A 15822-nucleotide genomic window follows, 5' to 3' on the forward strand; every position below is an offset into this window, starting at 1 on the left:
TCAGTTTCCAAGGAACTTTAAAGTTCTACCAAGGGCATACATAAAACCACCCAAAAAATTAGAAACCTTCCCGCATTTCTAAAAATGGGAAATCAGACTGGAATAAATCTCTGCCCAAATCGGGATTGTCTCAAGGACCTCCGGCGTTGATTACCAGATTTTATATCACGCATTGTTTCTGTTCAAGAGTTTTGTTAGTACATTCTTTGGGAATAACGTTTGCTGATCTATAGATACTGTGGAGAAATTTTCTTGAGAAACATGAGTTGTCTCCAAAATTCTTTGAGTTGTCTGGCTAATTTTTTGAAGGGATCGATTCATTCTCTCTGGTGAATAATACTCCAAATGATCCAGCTATAAATTCACCTTGATTGACTCTAGCTAGGGCCAAAATGTTCTTTAAAGAGTTGACATCCCCATACTGATGTGAATACAATGTATTTCTCAAAATTTGGACAAGGCGATCATGGAAATTCCAATCTACCGTACAAATAATTCATATATCATTCTTTGAAAAATATATTAAAGCCATTTTTTGGTATATTAAGCGAATTTAGTCTCTGGTGATAGCAAACAATTACTTGTGCCCCCACCCTTCCTTGAAACTAAAAATACTGCTGTACGCCCACGGTATTTGTTGTTCATAAAAAGCTACAGTAAGAGGTTTCGTTAGTATCAGGTATTCCTGGTGTTCAATACCCCGATCAAGTTGAATTAACCTCTAAACTTTGCCTATTTTATATGTATAGGACTTGGAATTGATGGATGTAACGGCTTCCACTCATAGTTTAGCCAGTATGGATACCTCTCTCATAGCTTTAGCAGCCAATCAAATAACAGAATCTATATCTAGACTGAATGAGGTGACGGTTGTGATAAATGGTTCATTAGCTGTTGTGATCTATTGTTAAATAGTTTCGTGATCCATTGTTAAATAGTTTCGTAATCCATTCATTGCTGAACAGTTTCGTGATCCATTCATTGTTAAATAGTTTCGTGATCCATTCATTGTTAAATAGTTTCGTGATCCATTCATTGATGAATAGTTTCGTGATCCATTCATTGTTGAATAGTTTCGTGATCCGTTGTTGAATAGTATCTCGATCCATTTGTTCATTAGTTATCGTGTTCTTTTGTCGGTTTTTATCTCCAGTCTGTATCAGTATATGTATTTTAATTCATACGATGACTTGTAGTAGAGTGTTGACCAGTCTTTACCCTGTTCAGTTCATATAATGTTGTTTAGTTATACGGGGTACTGGTCAGGTGTGACGTCTTTCGATATTTTCTGTTCTAGTTTTAAGATTGTATCCTTAATAGAGTCTAATTCACCCATCCCTTTTATCCACTGACATACCCAGAGTTACCCCCCTTGATATCCTCACTTATTCCTGTTTATAGTGCCAAATAAAAATTTACCATATTGTTTATTTCATCCTTACCGTTTGGTTTTGATTCACCAAGTGTCTGGTGTTTAAAATACCGTTCCCAAATAGTTAATGTGTATTTGTTCAAAAAATGTTAGTTAAATATATGATGAAGTGGTCATCATGGTATTGTTTATTGTGCATCATTAACCCTTATATGGGCAAATGTTATTAAGTGTTTCTCGTAAGTAATTTATTAATTCATCTTTTAACTTTGTAGATTTTATATTTAGGCTAGTATTATGGGGTTTTGAATTTTGGGTTTTGAATTTATGTTTTCTAGGATTTGAGCTTTCAACTTAAAAAGAGATTGAGTTTCTTGAAAAAAAGTATATATCTGTAATAATTAAATCTATAGTAGGATCATGAAGGGAATATGTTTATCTATAATGGCCTATTGTCATATTATTTATTAACAAATTCGGGGGAATAGTTGAATGATAACAAGAAATTTAAAAGTATTTGATTACATGAATTTACAGCAAAGTCTGCAATACGGACATGAAATACTTTAATTTCGAAATGTTTCTTTCTTTCAGAGCGGTCAAGATTTTTCAGGAGGTCTACGACCTGAGCACGCAGGCCATAACAAGCTTAACAGAACGGGCTCGGATACCAATAGAGGTGGAGCTCCCCCTTCTTTACCCACTACTCCGATATCTCCAAGGGGATCTCCTCTCCCTCATCACAGTCCCTTTGGGTCCCCTAGGACATCCCCTCTTCCCTCTAGACGTTCCCCATCACCCCGTAGGTTTGATGTTGGATTTGCTGCTGCTGTGTCCAATATAGTTGACCAAGCCCATGTTATTGCTGAACATGAAAGAAGGAAACCATACGGTAATATTTTTTATTATTATTATTGAAAAATCTTTAAAGCGCATAGCTTCCATTGTTAGGTGCCCTTATGCGCTGTACACAATTAAAAGATACCATATCTCAGTTTCAAAATGACACAAGTAAAGTTTTCGACAAGGAGTACAGGTTCAACTTTATTTTACTTCAGTGTCACTGGTCAACTCTTTTTCTCCAAGTGTTGTCCCTCCAATGGTGTGAAAGGTTTGTTCCTCCAATAGTGTGAAAGGTTTGTTTATCCATTGGTGTGAAAAGTTTTTTCGCTCTAATGGTGTGAAAAATTTGAATTCATAATACTCGCAGATTATTGAAATTTAAGTCTTTTGTCTGTTTATACAGGAAAATATGATACAGATAGTAATCCCAATTCACCACAACTAGTTACCAGAAGTAGATCCCGCAATCGTATTTCTGGACATTATGGACAAAGTGGATCTCCATCACCCAGTCCAACACCACATCGTAGAGACAGAGATTCAACATTTTATAGATCTACATCATTGGAGACTAGATCACCCAGCCCAACATCTAATCCTAATGGATCACCACCACAGCAAGAGTATTATGGCTCTGCCATTCTTAGAGATAGATCGCGGAGTCCGAGTCCCCTTCAGTCTCCGCCAAAGCGTTCGGGAAGAAGGTTACCCCCAGTACCCACTAAACCATCGTCTTTAAATCTTGCTCAACCAAAATTAAAAGACAATAATATGCCTCGTGTGATGCCATCCCCCACAATACCAACACAATCTCGCAGCCCTGGCAGTATAAACTTTCCACGATTAAATGCTTCACCGACGCGGGTGCCTAAACTAAATATTGCTGCACATCCACATCACGTGGCGCCACCTGGACGACTAAGTCGGCCAGAGCCATACAGTCCGACAGAAAGGAACAATTTAAATAAACATTCTAATCCCCAGTCGATGCCTAGTGCTCATAGGACTTCTAGTAGTTTAGGTCGGGATAGAGATAGAGAACGAGACAGATCTTGGAGTCGTGAAAGAGGAGTTGAGAGAGAACGTGGTTCTCATGCTAGTAGATCTCCAGACATTCGCACTAGTGATAGGAGTAGAATATTAGCTAATCAATTTGACGATGTGCCACAAGATGGTGGTAGAGTGCGCGGATCGGGTGGCCCAAGATCAACCGCAACCCTTCCAAATGGCTTTAAACCAAAAACAAAATCGAGAAAGGCCGAGAAATATGAAATGCGAAGTGATAGTAATATTCCATTACACGATTCAGATGATGATGAAGAGGATTGGTGTTAGTGAATTTGAGATGCATTCAGCAAATTCTGTTATTTTTTTCTCTATATGAGGATTAGCCGATGGTGATAACAAAACATCTAAATAATCATTATAAGTAACATTGAATCTTTTGTTAATAGTTATGTTTTTATTGACATTGTTAATATATCTGTTAATAGTTTATAACTAATAGTTTATCAAAATATAAATGTGGTTTTGATTCAATCTGCTGATAGTTGTACGTATTATTATTATAATATAATATAATATTACAGAAATACCATCAAGCAACTCTGTGCTATCTGTTTGAAAAATCCCTTCGTACAATGCTTATGATGATGTGAAGTGGAAAAATCACATAAATATCTTCGGTTAACATGGTAATATGGATAGTTATAAGGTTTTAAAGTACAGGGTTCATAGACCAGCTATCGCCGAAAGGTGCATGTAACATTCAAGAGACCAAATGACAGATTTCAATTACGTTTGAGATCAAGCCCTTGTTGTATGTACATAGAAGTACACAATGGCAACAACCGTGTTTCACATATTTCAAGTTGAATTTAACATAATGCCCAGTGTAATTATTTCTGTGTTCTGTATTGTAATATATTGATGTTATGTGATTTAACATGCTGTGTTTATTACAGTAGCAATTTTGTTGTCGTTGAGAAATATTACTGTGATTAAATGAACAATTGTTGAATTTTATGTGTTGGAGCTGAACATGAAATATATTAAACGGCAAGACTTTGTTTCATTCAACTTTTTGACTAATGCCGATTATTGATGCAGTTATGTGTTCGGGTTACAGTGTACCGCAGGAATTTAGTAATAAGGTGGAAGAGGTTCAATATTTAAAAGAAAGGGTCAAGAACTTTGAATAGATTTTGACCCTTTAATAATACAACAAACAAACTTTACCTTTAAATAAACAATTTAAAGGTTGAACAGTTTTAAATCTTGAGATGAAATTATTTTTCAAGTGCATTAATTATTTAAACTGTTGTTTTTATTAATTATTTCGCTCAAGATGGCGTGTAAAAAAGTTGATAAACCTGTGAATTTGTAGTTTCTTTTTTGTGATCAGATCATCAAGGTCATCATCATCCTCATCCTCATTATTACCCTTTTCACCATTTTTAACTTGTATCTATATATTTAAAGATTGTGTAAGGCACTGAGCATGATTATGTGTTTAATACTAACATAAATACATTTTAAAAACGTTGAATTTCAGTTAATAACAATTCAACGTATAGGTGTCAGTACAGATTAATCAATACCAATATTCAATCATAATATCCACAAAATACGCAGATTTATTAATCCTGTTAAAGTGCTATGGAATTCCAGTTGAAACTATCTGATAATGCTATTCCTGCATTTTCCGATGATGTCCAAGACAATTAAAGTGTTCAGAAATAAAACCTTAGTAATTGTCTGAAATTAAATGGTATTACCGCACACAAACTTAATACTGGAATGTTAACGTTACAGGGTTATTGGAAACGGTGTAGAATAGTTTGTATCAGAATTGAAAATTAGTCACAGAAACAAATGATAATGACAAAAAATTGAAATTTAAACACAAGTCATTAAGTCATTATTCTTCAGGAACACCTCAGAAAATACTTTTGTGAAGACTGGGTTGAATATTTATTTATTGCGATCTCATAGAACTAAAGATTAAAATGATTTGGTATTGGGTTAAACGTGTTATCTAAACACATGTTCATCATGCTGACATTTAAATTTGATCCCTGGGCATAAATTATATCCTTTATAAAATTGTCAAAATATGTTTAAATCAGGTTTATTGTATTTGTCAGGGTTGGGGTTTCAATTTCTATGATTGTTCTTTTAAATATCGCATACACACTATATAGTAAATTTTCTTTAATTTTATTTTTAAATAGTTCTAAATTATAGTATGTTTATTTATTTATAAATGTATGGTAAATTATTGAAATGCTGTTTATTATGTGAGCTGGTCTCATTGGTGTATTATATCTTTGTTTTAATATTTATTATAATAATCTTGAATGTGATCAAACATAAGTCCTAATTCATTCTTGGTCGTTTACCTAAATTTGGAATTGGAATAGAGATTGTGCATTCTGTGTTCCCAAGGAGCAGTTCCCAATTCAAAACCTGTGAAGACCACGTTACCAATATTTTGATGGAGATATTCCTATTTCCGAGTGCACCCAATGTCTGAATAACATTATTGACAATTTAGATTTACATAAAATCTATTATATCGATCAAAGGGCTGATCTGTCATACTATACAGTTTGCAAGCACTCACGAATTTGTCAACCTTGAATAATCACCAACAAAATGATGACTATCGTGAATTAAATGAAATTAAAATACAGATGTGACGTCATCCTTTGATGTTGGCGTACCATATTTTCAAATAATGTTACGGGCAATGTGCCAAGCGTACATTATTTATACTAGTTGCAGTATTGGACCCGCGTGACGTATTTCATTGAAATGCACATACTAGATGGTGTCTGTATGTTAAGTTGTTTAATGGTCTCGTGCAAGACATTGCGTAATATATAGATATTGCCCTCGTGCTATCGCACTCGTACAATTTCAATATATTATTTAATGTCTCGCATTCGACCGTTATACTACACCTTAAGTTTAGGACAATTAGCCCAGGTATGTACTGTCACGACTGGAGAAGGTCAACACTAAGGCTAATATCATTTATCGATCGTGATTATTCGGTTTTATTGGCGTTGGCCAATCATAATAAAGAAATTGAATTAGTCCTTACTGGTGACAACTATTCCAGACGGGCATTGTTTTGTGTTTAAGTAGCTAGCATAATATATTTATTACCAATTATTGTGATATGGACGTTTTGTGATTTTATTAATATTTAATTGTTTCTATGTTTAAATAATTTGTCTTTATTAATAAGTTATATTAAGATATGTATTTTTATTGTGCAATTACTGCATTATTATTTTATTTATTTGTGTTAATTTATTTTCTATAACAAAACTCTTATACAGTTGTTTAGCTTCCATTGTGTTCATCTGTTTATTGCTGAATTATTACTCTTATATTTATTATTTTAAGTCTATCATACACAGATTCAAGCAGTCTTGGTGGTATTGTGTAATACCTCGTATCTGTTTTGAAAAGAATTATATCGGGACAGAGACCTGGTGCTGTTCTCCAAATCAACTGTCGGATTACCGGAAATCAGAATTTTAAATCCGTGTCTACTACAGATGGTCATAGTATTGTTCTGAACATATATCACTATTGTTCTCCGATGTCATCTTATTCGAAATTTTTTCCTGTTAGCATGTGATTTGTATGTGTTATAAATTGGATCAGATGGTTTTACTATAGGTGTGATTTGACCATGTGTTTATCTATACAGAGATAAGATGTAAAATTGTTACAAAACATAATGGTTGAACCAGAACTACCGACAATTAAATATCTTGGTTCATTTTAAAATATTTTTTTAGATATTAAATCTGTTTGTACCTCATTTGCAAGGGAGGAAAACACATTTTTAAAGTTTTTGAGAATATTACATAAATTTTATTATCGTTATTCAATCATATGTATATCATGTCAAGACCTAATGCATAGACCATAATGTAAATTCATTTTATCATTTTTCATGACATTTCATTATAGTGTGAATTTTACATATTTTTGTGCACTTCTCAATGTAGTCTGTAAAAATGAAAAGGCCCTGGTGTTTTTTGTATACCTATAAATATTTAAAAAGTTATTATGTACAGTTAACAACAAAAAAAAAAGATAACCAATTTTTATTATAGACTTGTCTCACTTTCAGAGATCTTTTTTTTTCAGACTTTTTTTTATATATAATTACACATTTAAGTTTCTTTTTTATATGCCCACATGCATAATGTGGTCGTGTATTTTCGTTATCACCGTCTGTCCACAATTACTTTTAGCTGCTCTTGGAGCGCTCCAGATATCATCTGGTGTACTTGAAATTTATAACCAGTTCATGAGACGAATAAGCTTATTGATTTACACAACGATTTCCTATAAATCGCACAGCTGAAAGCTCTCAACCGATTATCGTTTATGTTAGCGATATGATAAACTAGGCGCCTCGCATAGTATAATTATGTCTGATAATTACTTCATGGAATGCTGCCCTTGGTCAGTTTTATTGTCTTGAAAATGCTCCCATTACCTATATATAAAAAAGTCTATAGCGATTATAGGCTTCTTAGGTAATTTAGTTGTTATGGGCGTATGTTTCGTGATAGATCAATGAATTAATTACTAAAATACTATTTTTTTCAAACTTTGATCATTATTGAGTGTATAACTTCACGTCAAATGCTTTTAGTGTGTGGATAAGTGTTTTCAATTAACTGAAAATGTGCGTGAACCTGTGACAAAAACAAGTGTTTACATTTTTGAAGCTGCAAATGTAAATATAATTTCATAGCGATCGTTAGCAGGACTCATTGTCCGTACTTGCTTATATTTGCAGCGTTACATTAATGTTAATTCTAAATTTACCAATAAACTTGCATGCACGTGTGTATTCACGTAAAAGAAATTGGTGAAAATATTCAGTTCCGCAGAATAATAATCAAATAATTTTTTTTTCTATCGATATGCCAGGGTTTTATGTAATCAGCGTAATGTTTTAAATATTTCATTTATTGCTTTTCATTAATGGAGAACTTTTTATTCTATTCAAAATTTTGCCTTGAAAAAAAATAAAGAAAAAATAAATTGTTAAACACTTAGTTTGTATTTTGTATCATTTAAAATGTATCACTCTTGGCTTATTTAGTAGTAGCTATTTATTTCCTTCAAATACTTAGTCTCTTTTTGTTGTCTCAAAAGAACTGTGATCCTTTGCCCACAACTGGAGCCACGGTTGTTCAGTGGGTAGGACGTTGGCTCACCAATCAAGACAGGGTCGAATGAAGCTAGTACTATATACTAAGCCAATAACCCCATCTGTACTAAGCGTTGCTAAATAAATAGCACATGGCAAACTAGCCAACAAAAATCTAAGAATAAGAGACAACAAAAACGCTTAACGAAGTATACTACTCAACCAGTGGTTCTCTACAATTTTTTTGCCAACGGCACACCTTGGAACACATGAAAAAGTAGCGGCACACCTGGTTAAATATATATGAAAAATATTTGAATTTTGCAAAATAAAAACATGGTAAGTCAGACGGCATACAACACGTAGGATGACTCGAACTAACTAAAGAAAAACACAGCTATGAACTTACCAATATACACCAGTGAACACTAAATTGGGATCATGTGGTTTTTCACATTTTCTTGTGTGCCGTTCAAAATTTCGCGGCACACTTAGGAAGATCTCGCGGCACACCTGTGTGCCACGACACGTTTTGTTATCATGGTTGTGTTACTGATGGTCCCATAGATATACACTGATGGAGAGCTGTCTGCTTCCTGAACAGACCAGCGACGTGGAGCAACGGTGGTTAAGTAAATAATCTCGTATAAATATAATTTGAGCTTATCCGTGTTTTGCCCAACAAGGGAAACACGAAGTCTGGTGTTTGTGGACATAAACTATCATCCCTTTGTGACAGATAATAAAATAACTAAACGAGTCGGCTTCAGGTTAATCATATAGCAAATGGGTTGTTAATCTCATCCTCTGGTATCATCCCACGGCACATAAATCATGAGTTGACGTAGATGTCTGTTCTCTACCCTTGAGAGATCCCTAATTCTGAGTCAAAACTGTGAACTAAAGACCGTTCAGGGTTAGAATCGCCAAACCTCTATAAATGAAATGAAACGGTGGGTTAATGTTCTTCTTGTCTGTACCACCTTGGCTAAGGAATAAGGGAATCTTCCTTCTATTGTTCTATGAGGGACATTTGGCCCCTACAGCAGCGCAACGGGCTACTCTGACAAGAGAAAACCACTCCGGAAAATTCCGAGGATATAACCGAAACCACATCCTGTCCCTTTGTGTAAAGAGAGCTTGTAACACCAACAGTTTAGTTTAAGCGGGCCCTCGGCTTTATTTTTTATCCCATCCGAATGACTAGTACATAAAATGAATGTTTTCATTTGAGATTTAAAATTTTAATGTCTGCTTCCTTTATTGTATAAAACAACAACCTTGATTTCCTTTGGATTTTATTATGAATTAAAGCGATACATGACCACCTCCTTGGACCTTTAACCGGTTAAATGGGAACCATGACCATGTAGATGAGCCGTATCTTGAAGCAGCTAATTAAAACAAAAATAAATTGTTCAAATAATAAATGTTTATACTTTATACAGAAATATTATTAAATGGTAAAATAATTTTGCATCAAATTTGACACTCTACATATTTAGGAGATAAACACTTCCTATTTTGCATTTAGAAGTGTGTTATTGTGCAATAGACATGTCCTGAGATCATTAGGACCCAAGACACGTTAGCGTCGCGGGTTCTAATGTAAAATCTCAGGACATGTATATTAGACAAGAACACCCCTCTAAATGCGAAACAGGAAGTGTTTATCGACATTGTAACATGTTATTTTAGGATTTTTAAAGAAATTACTAAAACAGAGGGGTGCTATTGTCCGATCGACAGTGTCTAATTGACCAATCAAAACGAAAGATTCACCCTTAAGCATTTTACAATGAATGGTATTGGTTGTGGACTCAATCGAAATCTACCCTATAACATAATATCATCGTGCTGAGTTTGGCGCTTTTGCCACAAAATATACTATTCTTATAAAATTTTGCAAGATTCTGTTAGACTAAAAGGAGACGTCTAGCCGTTGTAGATTTGATATGTTTTATTCATTAACTGAGAAATGAAAAGGAGTTTAAAAAACTACTTTACAAATTGTGTTAACCATGCTTAAGCCGAGGAATAATTCGTTTCGTTTAATTGATACGCGAGCTCGATACGAAGTGTAGATAGTATCAACTTGAACTGTGAGCTAATGTGGGCAATTGTTGTTCACGGAGAAGATACAAAAAAGCGTACTATAAGCATAATATGCTTTCATAGTTTTCCATCTACCGACTGTTTAATTAATTATACACAGAATACGGAGAGTAGCTAATATCGGACGAGAACATGTTGTTTTTTTTGTTTATATACAATGACTAACAATTACCCGAATGACGCCACATCTTAATTTGTTGATCCAAAATATACAGAATTTGCAATTCCAAACGTATACAATTCATCTACATACGGACCGAAATGAAATTTAATGAAATAAAATGGGGTTTAACGTCCTACTGTTCTGCTCCGACTACGCTTATGAAGACGGACATACGCCATACCGTGTGCTATAAGGAAAATTTTGCCCGGGCAACGGCACTATGGCCTACACGTATATCGAATTCCAACTGCCAAGGGATCTTTTACGTGCATGCCAATGTATACACGGGACCGGGGTTTTTCGACCTATCCGAACGACTAGACAGCTGTCTTTGCCAGGCCCTCCTTCCTGCACCACGTCGGAAAATCCCGATGATCTTTCTCGGCCAATGCAGGGATCGAACACCCGACCTCCAGGCTAGCGAACCAGCGTCTTATCCACTTAACCCCCGTACAGAGATTACCAAAAGATGTTAATGGTAAAGAAAATAAAAAAACAGCAATGAATAAAGTGAATACCTGATACCAGTAGTGATAAAAGTCTGTTTTTGATACAACACCGTCATCTACAAAATAGATTATATAATAAATGATATTCACACCACATGTGTGTGTGTCATGTGTGTGTCATTGATGATAATTTTATTACAGACCTCTTCGTTATCAATTACCAAATAACTTTAAGTATCATGGAACTAGCGACAATAACCCTTCTTAAAGACTGGGTACTCTGTCTATCTTGTTTTTATGTCACGATGGGTATGACGGGATTTTCTAGCAGGGTTTCTTGTTATTAGTGGTTTAGTCAACTGGCGTGGTTTCCATTCCCCGGTTGTCTGTCCATTCTCATGGGGGTTTTTCTGGGTCCTCAGGTTTCACCCCACAGCTAAAAACCCCTAAGCGCATGCGCATTATTGAAAGAAAATTGAACCATATGTTAGTCCCGAAATGACTTAGTTTGTGTCGTGTGGACATTAAACCCTCTCTCTCGCTCTGGGTTTCGTTCCAAGCTAGGCAAAGCTCCATGTTAGTCAGCAAGCACCTTAAACAAATTGATGATATCCTTGATTTAATTTCCGATATTGAATTTTGAATTTTGAACGATTAATCTTGCCATCCACGTGTTTAAAAGAACAGTATATGGGGAATAGAGGGAAATATGTTTTGAAAGTTGAACCGATCGATTTCGTTTACTGACTAAAAAGGGTTGGACCAAAACAAATCCTTGACTCCTTGACGACATCCTTTGATTTGAAATCATCCACGGTTTTACATGCAATGAATAAGCATTTAAAACTATTGAACATAGCTTTCTGTCCAATTAAGAAATGTTATTAAATTTATAAATAATACGAACGGTCTAAATCCATGGCCCTCTGGAGTCCAGCGAAATCATTGCCATCAATATGGTGGTCTGAATTGACGTCATAGCTGTTAAACAGATAGTGGCTGAATTCCTTTAATTCCGGATTGGGATGAACGACAAAGTCTACGTATTCTTTACGGGAAACTCGACCGTCACCTAAAACATAAACGGTCACTTTAGTTTGACCCTAGTCGAAAAGCTTCTAACATAGGTTCTCAACCTTTTTTGCCAACGGCACACCTTGAAAAATATTTGAATTTTGCAAAATAAAAACATGGCAAGTCATAGACGGCATACAACCGTAGACACGGACTAGTCATAGACACATAGAATGACTCAAACTATATAAAGTATGCGTTATTGACTTATTTTATTGCAGAGTTCCGAATTTCATAATTCAAATAGCTGGCTTCTTTAGTGAGAAATTTTCTTAGTGTGACGTTCAAACTTTCCCGGCACACTTAGGAAGATCTCGGAGCACACCTGTGTACCGGGGCACACTGGTTAAGAATCACTGGCTTACAGGCTTTTGCATTAAATATGCATTATTTAAGAGCTAAATCTGCCTATAATGAGGATTTTTCGTTAGGCCTCACATGTTATATAAAGCATTAATTGGACATCATTTATTAACATGCCAGGGGCCTGTTTCACGAAATTATAACTAAGATAAAATCCAAATTTCAGTAATTTGATTGGATAATATCAGGTTGATTTTAGTGCATAGCCAATCAAAATTGAAGTATCTACTAAAATTTGGATTTTATCTTTAGTTAAGATTTCGAGAAACAGGGCCCAGGCCCATAATCAACTATCTAGAAATTCGGATGGTTTGGATTTAAATACGATTAGCAGTTAATGAATTAAAAAATTGGATAATCGAGTCTCTGTTTACTATTGTAACAACGGTAGCAAATGTAATCGAGACTTCACTGTTCTTCCATCGACGATAACTACGTTCAGAATTAAGCAATTTGAAAAATAAATTCAACATATTCCATTTTCAGTATCTTTTTTTTTATAGTATTATAGCGAGAACTAAATCTTACATAATGCATCTTTAAGCAAATTTCATTTTAGAGCTGCTATAAATAACGATTTCAATGTTACTGGGGCTCTATCAATGAAAACTTGTACTAAAATATTCAAAGAAATCCGATGGTTAATTGAAATGAAATGAAATGGGGTTTAACGTCCTACTGTTCTGCTCCTAACTGGGCTAATGAAGACGGGCATACGCCATACAGTGTGCTATGAGGGAAATTTTGCCCGGGCAGCGGCACTACGGCCTGCTCTTATATCGAATTCCAACTGCCAAGGGATCTTTTACGTGCACGCCAATGTGTACACGGGACCTCGGTTTTTCGTTCTATCCGAACGACTAGACAGCTGTCATTGTCAGGCCCTCCGTCCTGCATCACTGACAAGGGGAAACCACGCTGGAAAATCTGGATGAACTTTCTCGGCCAATGCAAGGATCGAACACCCGACCTCCAGGCTAGCGAGCTAGCGTCTTACCCACTTAGCCACGTGATCCCCGATGGTTAATGGACAGCACTAAAACCATAGCACAAATTTTGCCTCTTGGCGAATTAAAAGGCGGTCTTATTAAAACACAGATCCTATTTTATTCCATTTTTACAGTTCAAAATTTCGTTTGACTTGTCTTTACTACACTAGGATTTGAAAGAGTTGTTATATTAGTTGTAATGAAACGGTATGTTACGGCGAGTTCTTAGCGTGTGATGCATGGAATTGTGGGTAAACCACTAGAAACGTCAACACTGATTGATTAATCAATGTCTGATGTCATAGGGTTAAAAGCCGTTCGTACGACCTCTGACTTGACCTTTTACTACAACCGGTCAGATCTTTATGTAGTGTAGGCCATCGAAAGTATAAAACAGACGAAACGAAATATAGATCTGTATTTTAACCAGATTGATGAAAAAGCTCCATTCTTAATATTTTTTTAGATTTAATAACTGTCACATATAAGCTAGTAATCAGACGTTTTTGCGGTTCAAATTTGCATGTATATATGTAATTCATACATAGTGTTGAATAAATGTTATGAGTGAGTTGTGGGGATAAAACGGTGACGACAATATATTCCCAAAAGAAAGCAACGTATAGAAATTAAATACTATTTTCGTCAAAATTAGCGAAACCCAAAAGCATCTCTCCTGTAGAAAAGACACCATCTTCATTTCTGTCGGAACTCCTCCAAACTTCAGTTATAGCTCTATCATATAGATCAGCTGTTGATCCATGTTCATGAACTTCAGCACTGAAATAGAACAACATCAAATCGAGCATGGGTCAAATCAGGGCCTCCACACTTAGCAGTGTATGTGGGTGGGCTAAATCTATTTGTTAAGGCCAGCCCAATTTTTGTCATGGTCGCTGAGATGTAAACAGGGTTAGGGTAAGCATTAGGGCTCGGTTAGGGTTAGTGTTGGGATTAACGCTAGGCCTGTTTACATCTCGTGACCTATGACGAAAAATTAAACTGGCCTTATTATTTAGCACTAACCGTGTGGGTGTGTGGGGGTGTATACTTGTGAAATGAAATGAAAAGGGGTTTAACGTCCTACTGTTCTGCCCCAGTATACACTGGGCTAATGAAGACGGGCATACGCCATACAATGTGCTATGAGGGAAATTTTGCCCGGGCAGCGGCACTGCCGCCTACTCTTATTTCAATTCTAACTGGCAAGGGATCTTTTACGTGCACACAGGAACTCGGCTTTTGTCCCATCCGAATGACTTGACAGCTGTCCTTGTCAGGCCCTCCTTCCTGCACCACTGACAAGGGGAAACCACGTCGGAAAATCCAGATGAACTTTCTCGTCCAATGCAGGGATCGAACACCCGACCTCCAGACTAGCGAGGCAGCGTCTTAACCACCTAGCCACCGTGGCTCCCGTATACTTGTGAAAAAAGCTTAGACAAAACTGGAAGTCGGTATGCATACGCCATGCGGTGTGCTATTGAGGTAATTTTGCTGTGGCCTACTCTCGACTTTCCAGGCATCTTTAACATACTGTCAACAGTAGACTAGACCCATTACCTAGATATAGAGTCCCATCTACGCGAGAATGGTGATAATTTGTTTTAACTGACATGAAATGAATGTGCCAAACGAATGAATGGAACTTGCTTGAACAAATCGTCAATGGTCACGTGTACATTGTGAGTTTCCGCCTACCATTAAACGAATTCCAACAATCAAGGCTTCTTTAAAGTGCACGCTAATTTCTACACAGGAGGGTCTTGGTTTTTAGGTAAAACCGAAAGAACCAAACGAATGCAAAACAAAATGAAATGAAATGAGGTTTAACGTCCTACTGTTTTGACTGAGCTAATCTAGAAGGTCATACGCCATGCAGTGTTTTATGAGACAGGGTACGGCCTACTCTTATTTCGAATTCCAACTATCAAGGGATCTTTGATGTGCACGCCACGACTTCACGTTGTCAATTTGTCAGTCCCTCCGTCCTACACCATTGACAAGGGGGAGCCACGCCGGAAAATCCCAATGAACTTTCGCTTCCAACACCGGGATCGAGCCACTGCGCCACCAAACGAATGCCAAGTTTAATGGGGTTTATTCTTGTACTTTTACAAGGTAATTCAAATGTTGGCTAATTTTATTTAGAAATGTAACAGTACTAGTTATATATATTCAAAATCTCACCATGTGACCGAAGCAGCACCAAACAAGACCAGAGAAATGAAAAACTTCAACGCCATTGTCTATTAGCAAAGATA

The 15822-nt window shown here is 36.0% G+C and overlaps 2 protein-coding genes across 2 annotated transcripts in view; one reads left to right on the forward strand and one right to left on the reverse strand.

The window, feature by feature from the left end:
• LOC126808456 (voltage-dependent calcium channel type A subunit alpha-1) overlaps positions 1-8310 on the forward strand; it is a gene marked incomplete at its 5' end in the record, with an annotated part of 33022 nt that extends 24712 nt beyond the window's left edge. The window contains 2 exons of the mRNA XM_056103067.1: positions 1967-2264; positions 2619-8310. Coding sequence (XP_055959042.1) covers positions 1967-2264; positions 2619-3550 — 1230 coding nt within the window. The remainder of the gene's footprint in view (positions 1-1966; positions 2265-2618) is intronic.
• A 1384-nt stretch (positions 8311-9694) lies between these two features.
• On the reverse strand, positions 9695-15806 carry LOC126815514 (uncharacterized). The gene is made up of 5 exons (XM_050541204.2): positions 15749-15806; positions 14196-14338; positions 12040-12204; positions 11202-11248; positions 9695-9799 (listed from the first exon to the last, which is right to left on the reverse strand). Exons 1-5 carry the CDS (start codon positions 15802-15804, stop codon positions 9746-9748), a joined length of 465 nt encoding a protein of 154 aa, XP_050397161.1. The 5' UTR covers positions 15805-15806; the 3' UTR covers positions 9695-9745.
• Positions 15807-15822: the final 16 nt, after the last annotated feature.

This window comes from Patella vulgata, chromosome 1 (genome assembly GCF_932274485.2).
Source record: "Patella vulgata chromosome 1, xgPatVulg1.2, whole genome shotgun sequence".
In the NCBI taxonomy this organism is placed as follows: Eukaryota; Metazoa; Mollusca; class Gastropoda; family Patellidae; genus Patella; species Patella vulgata.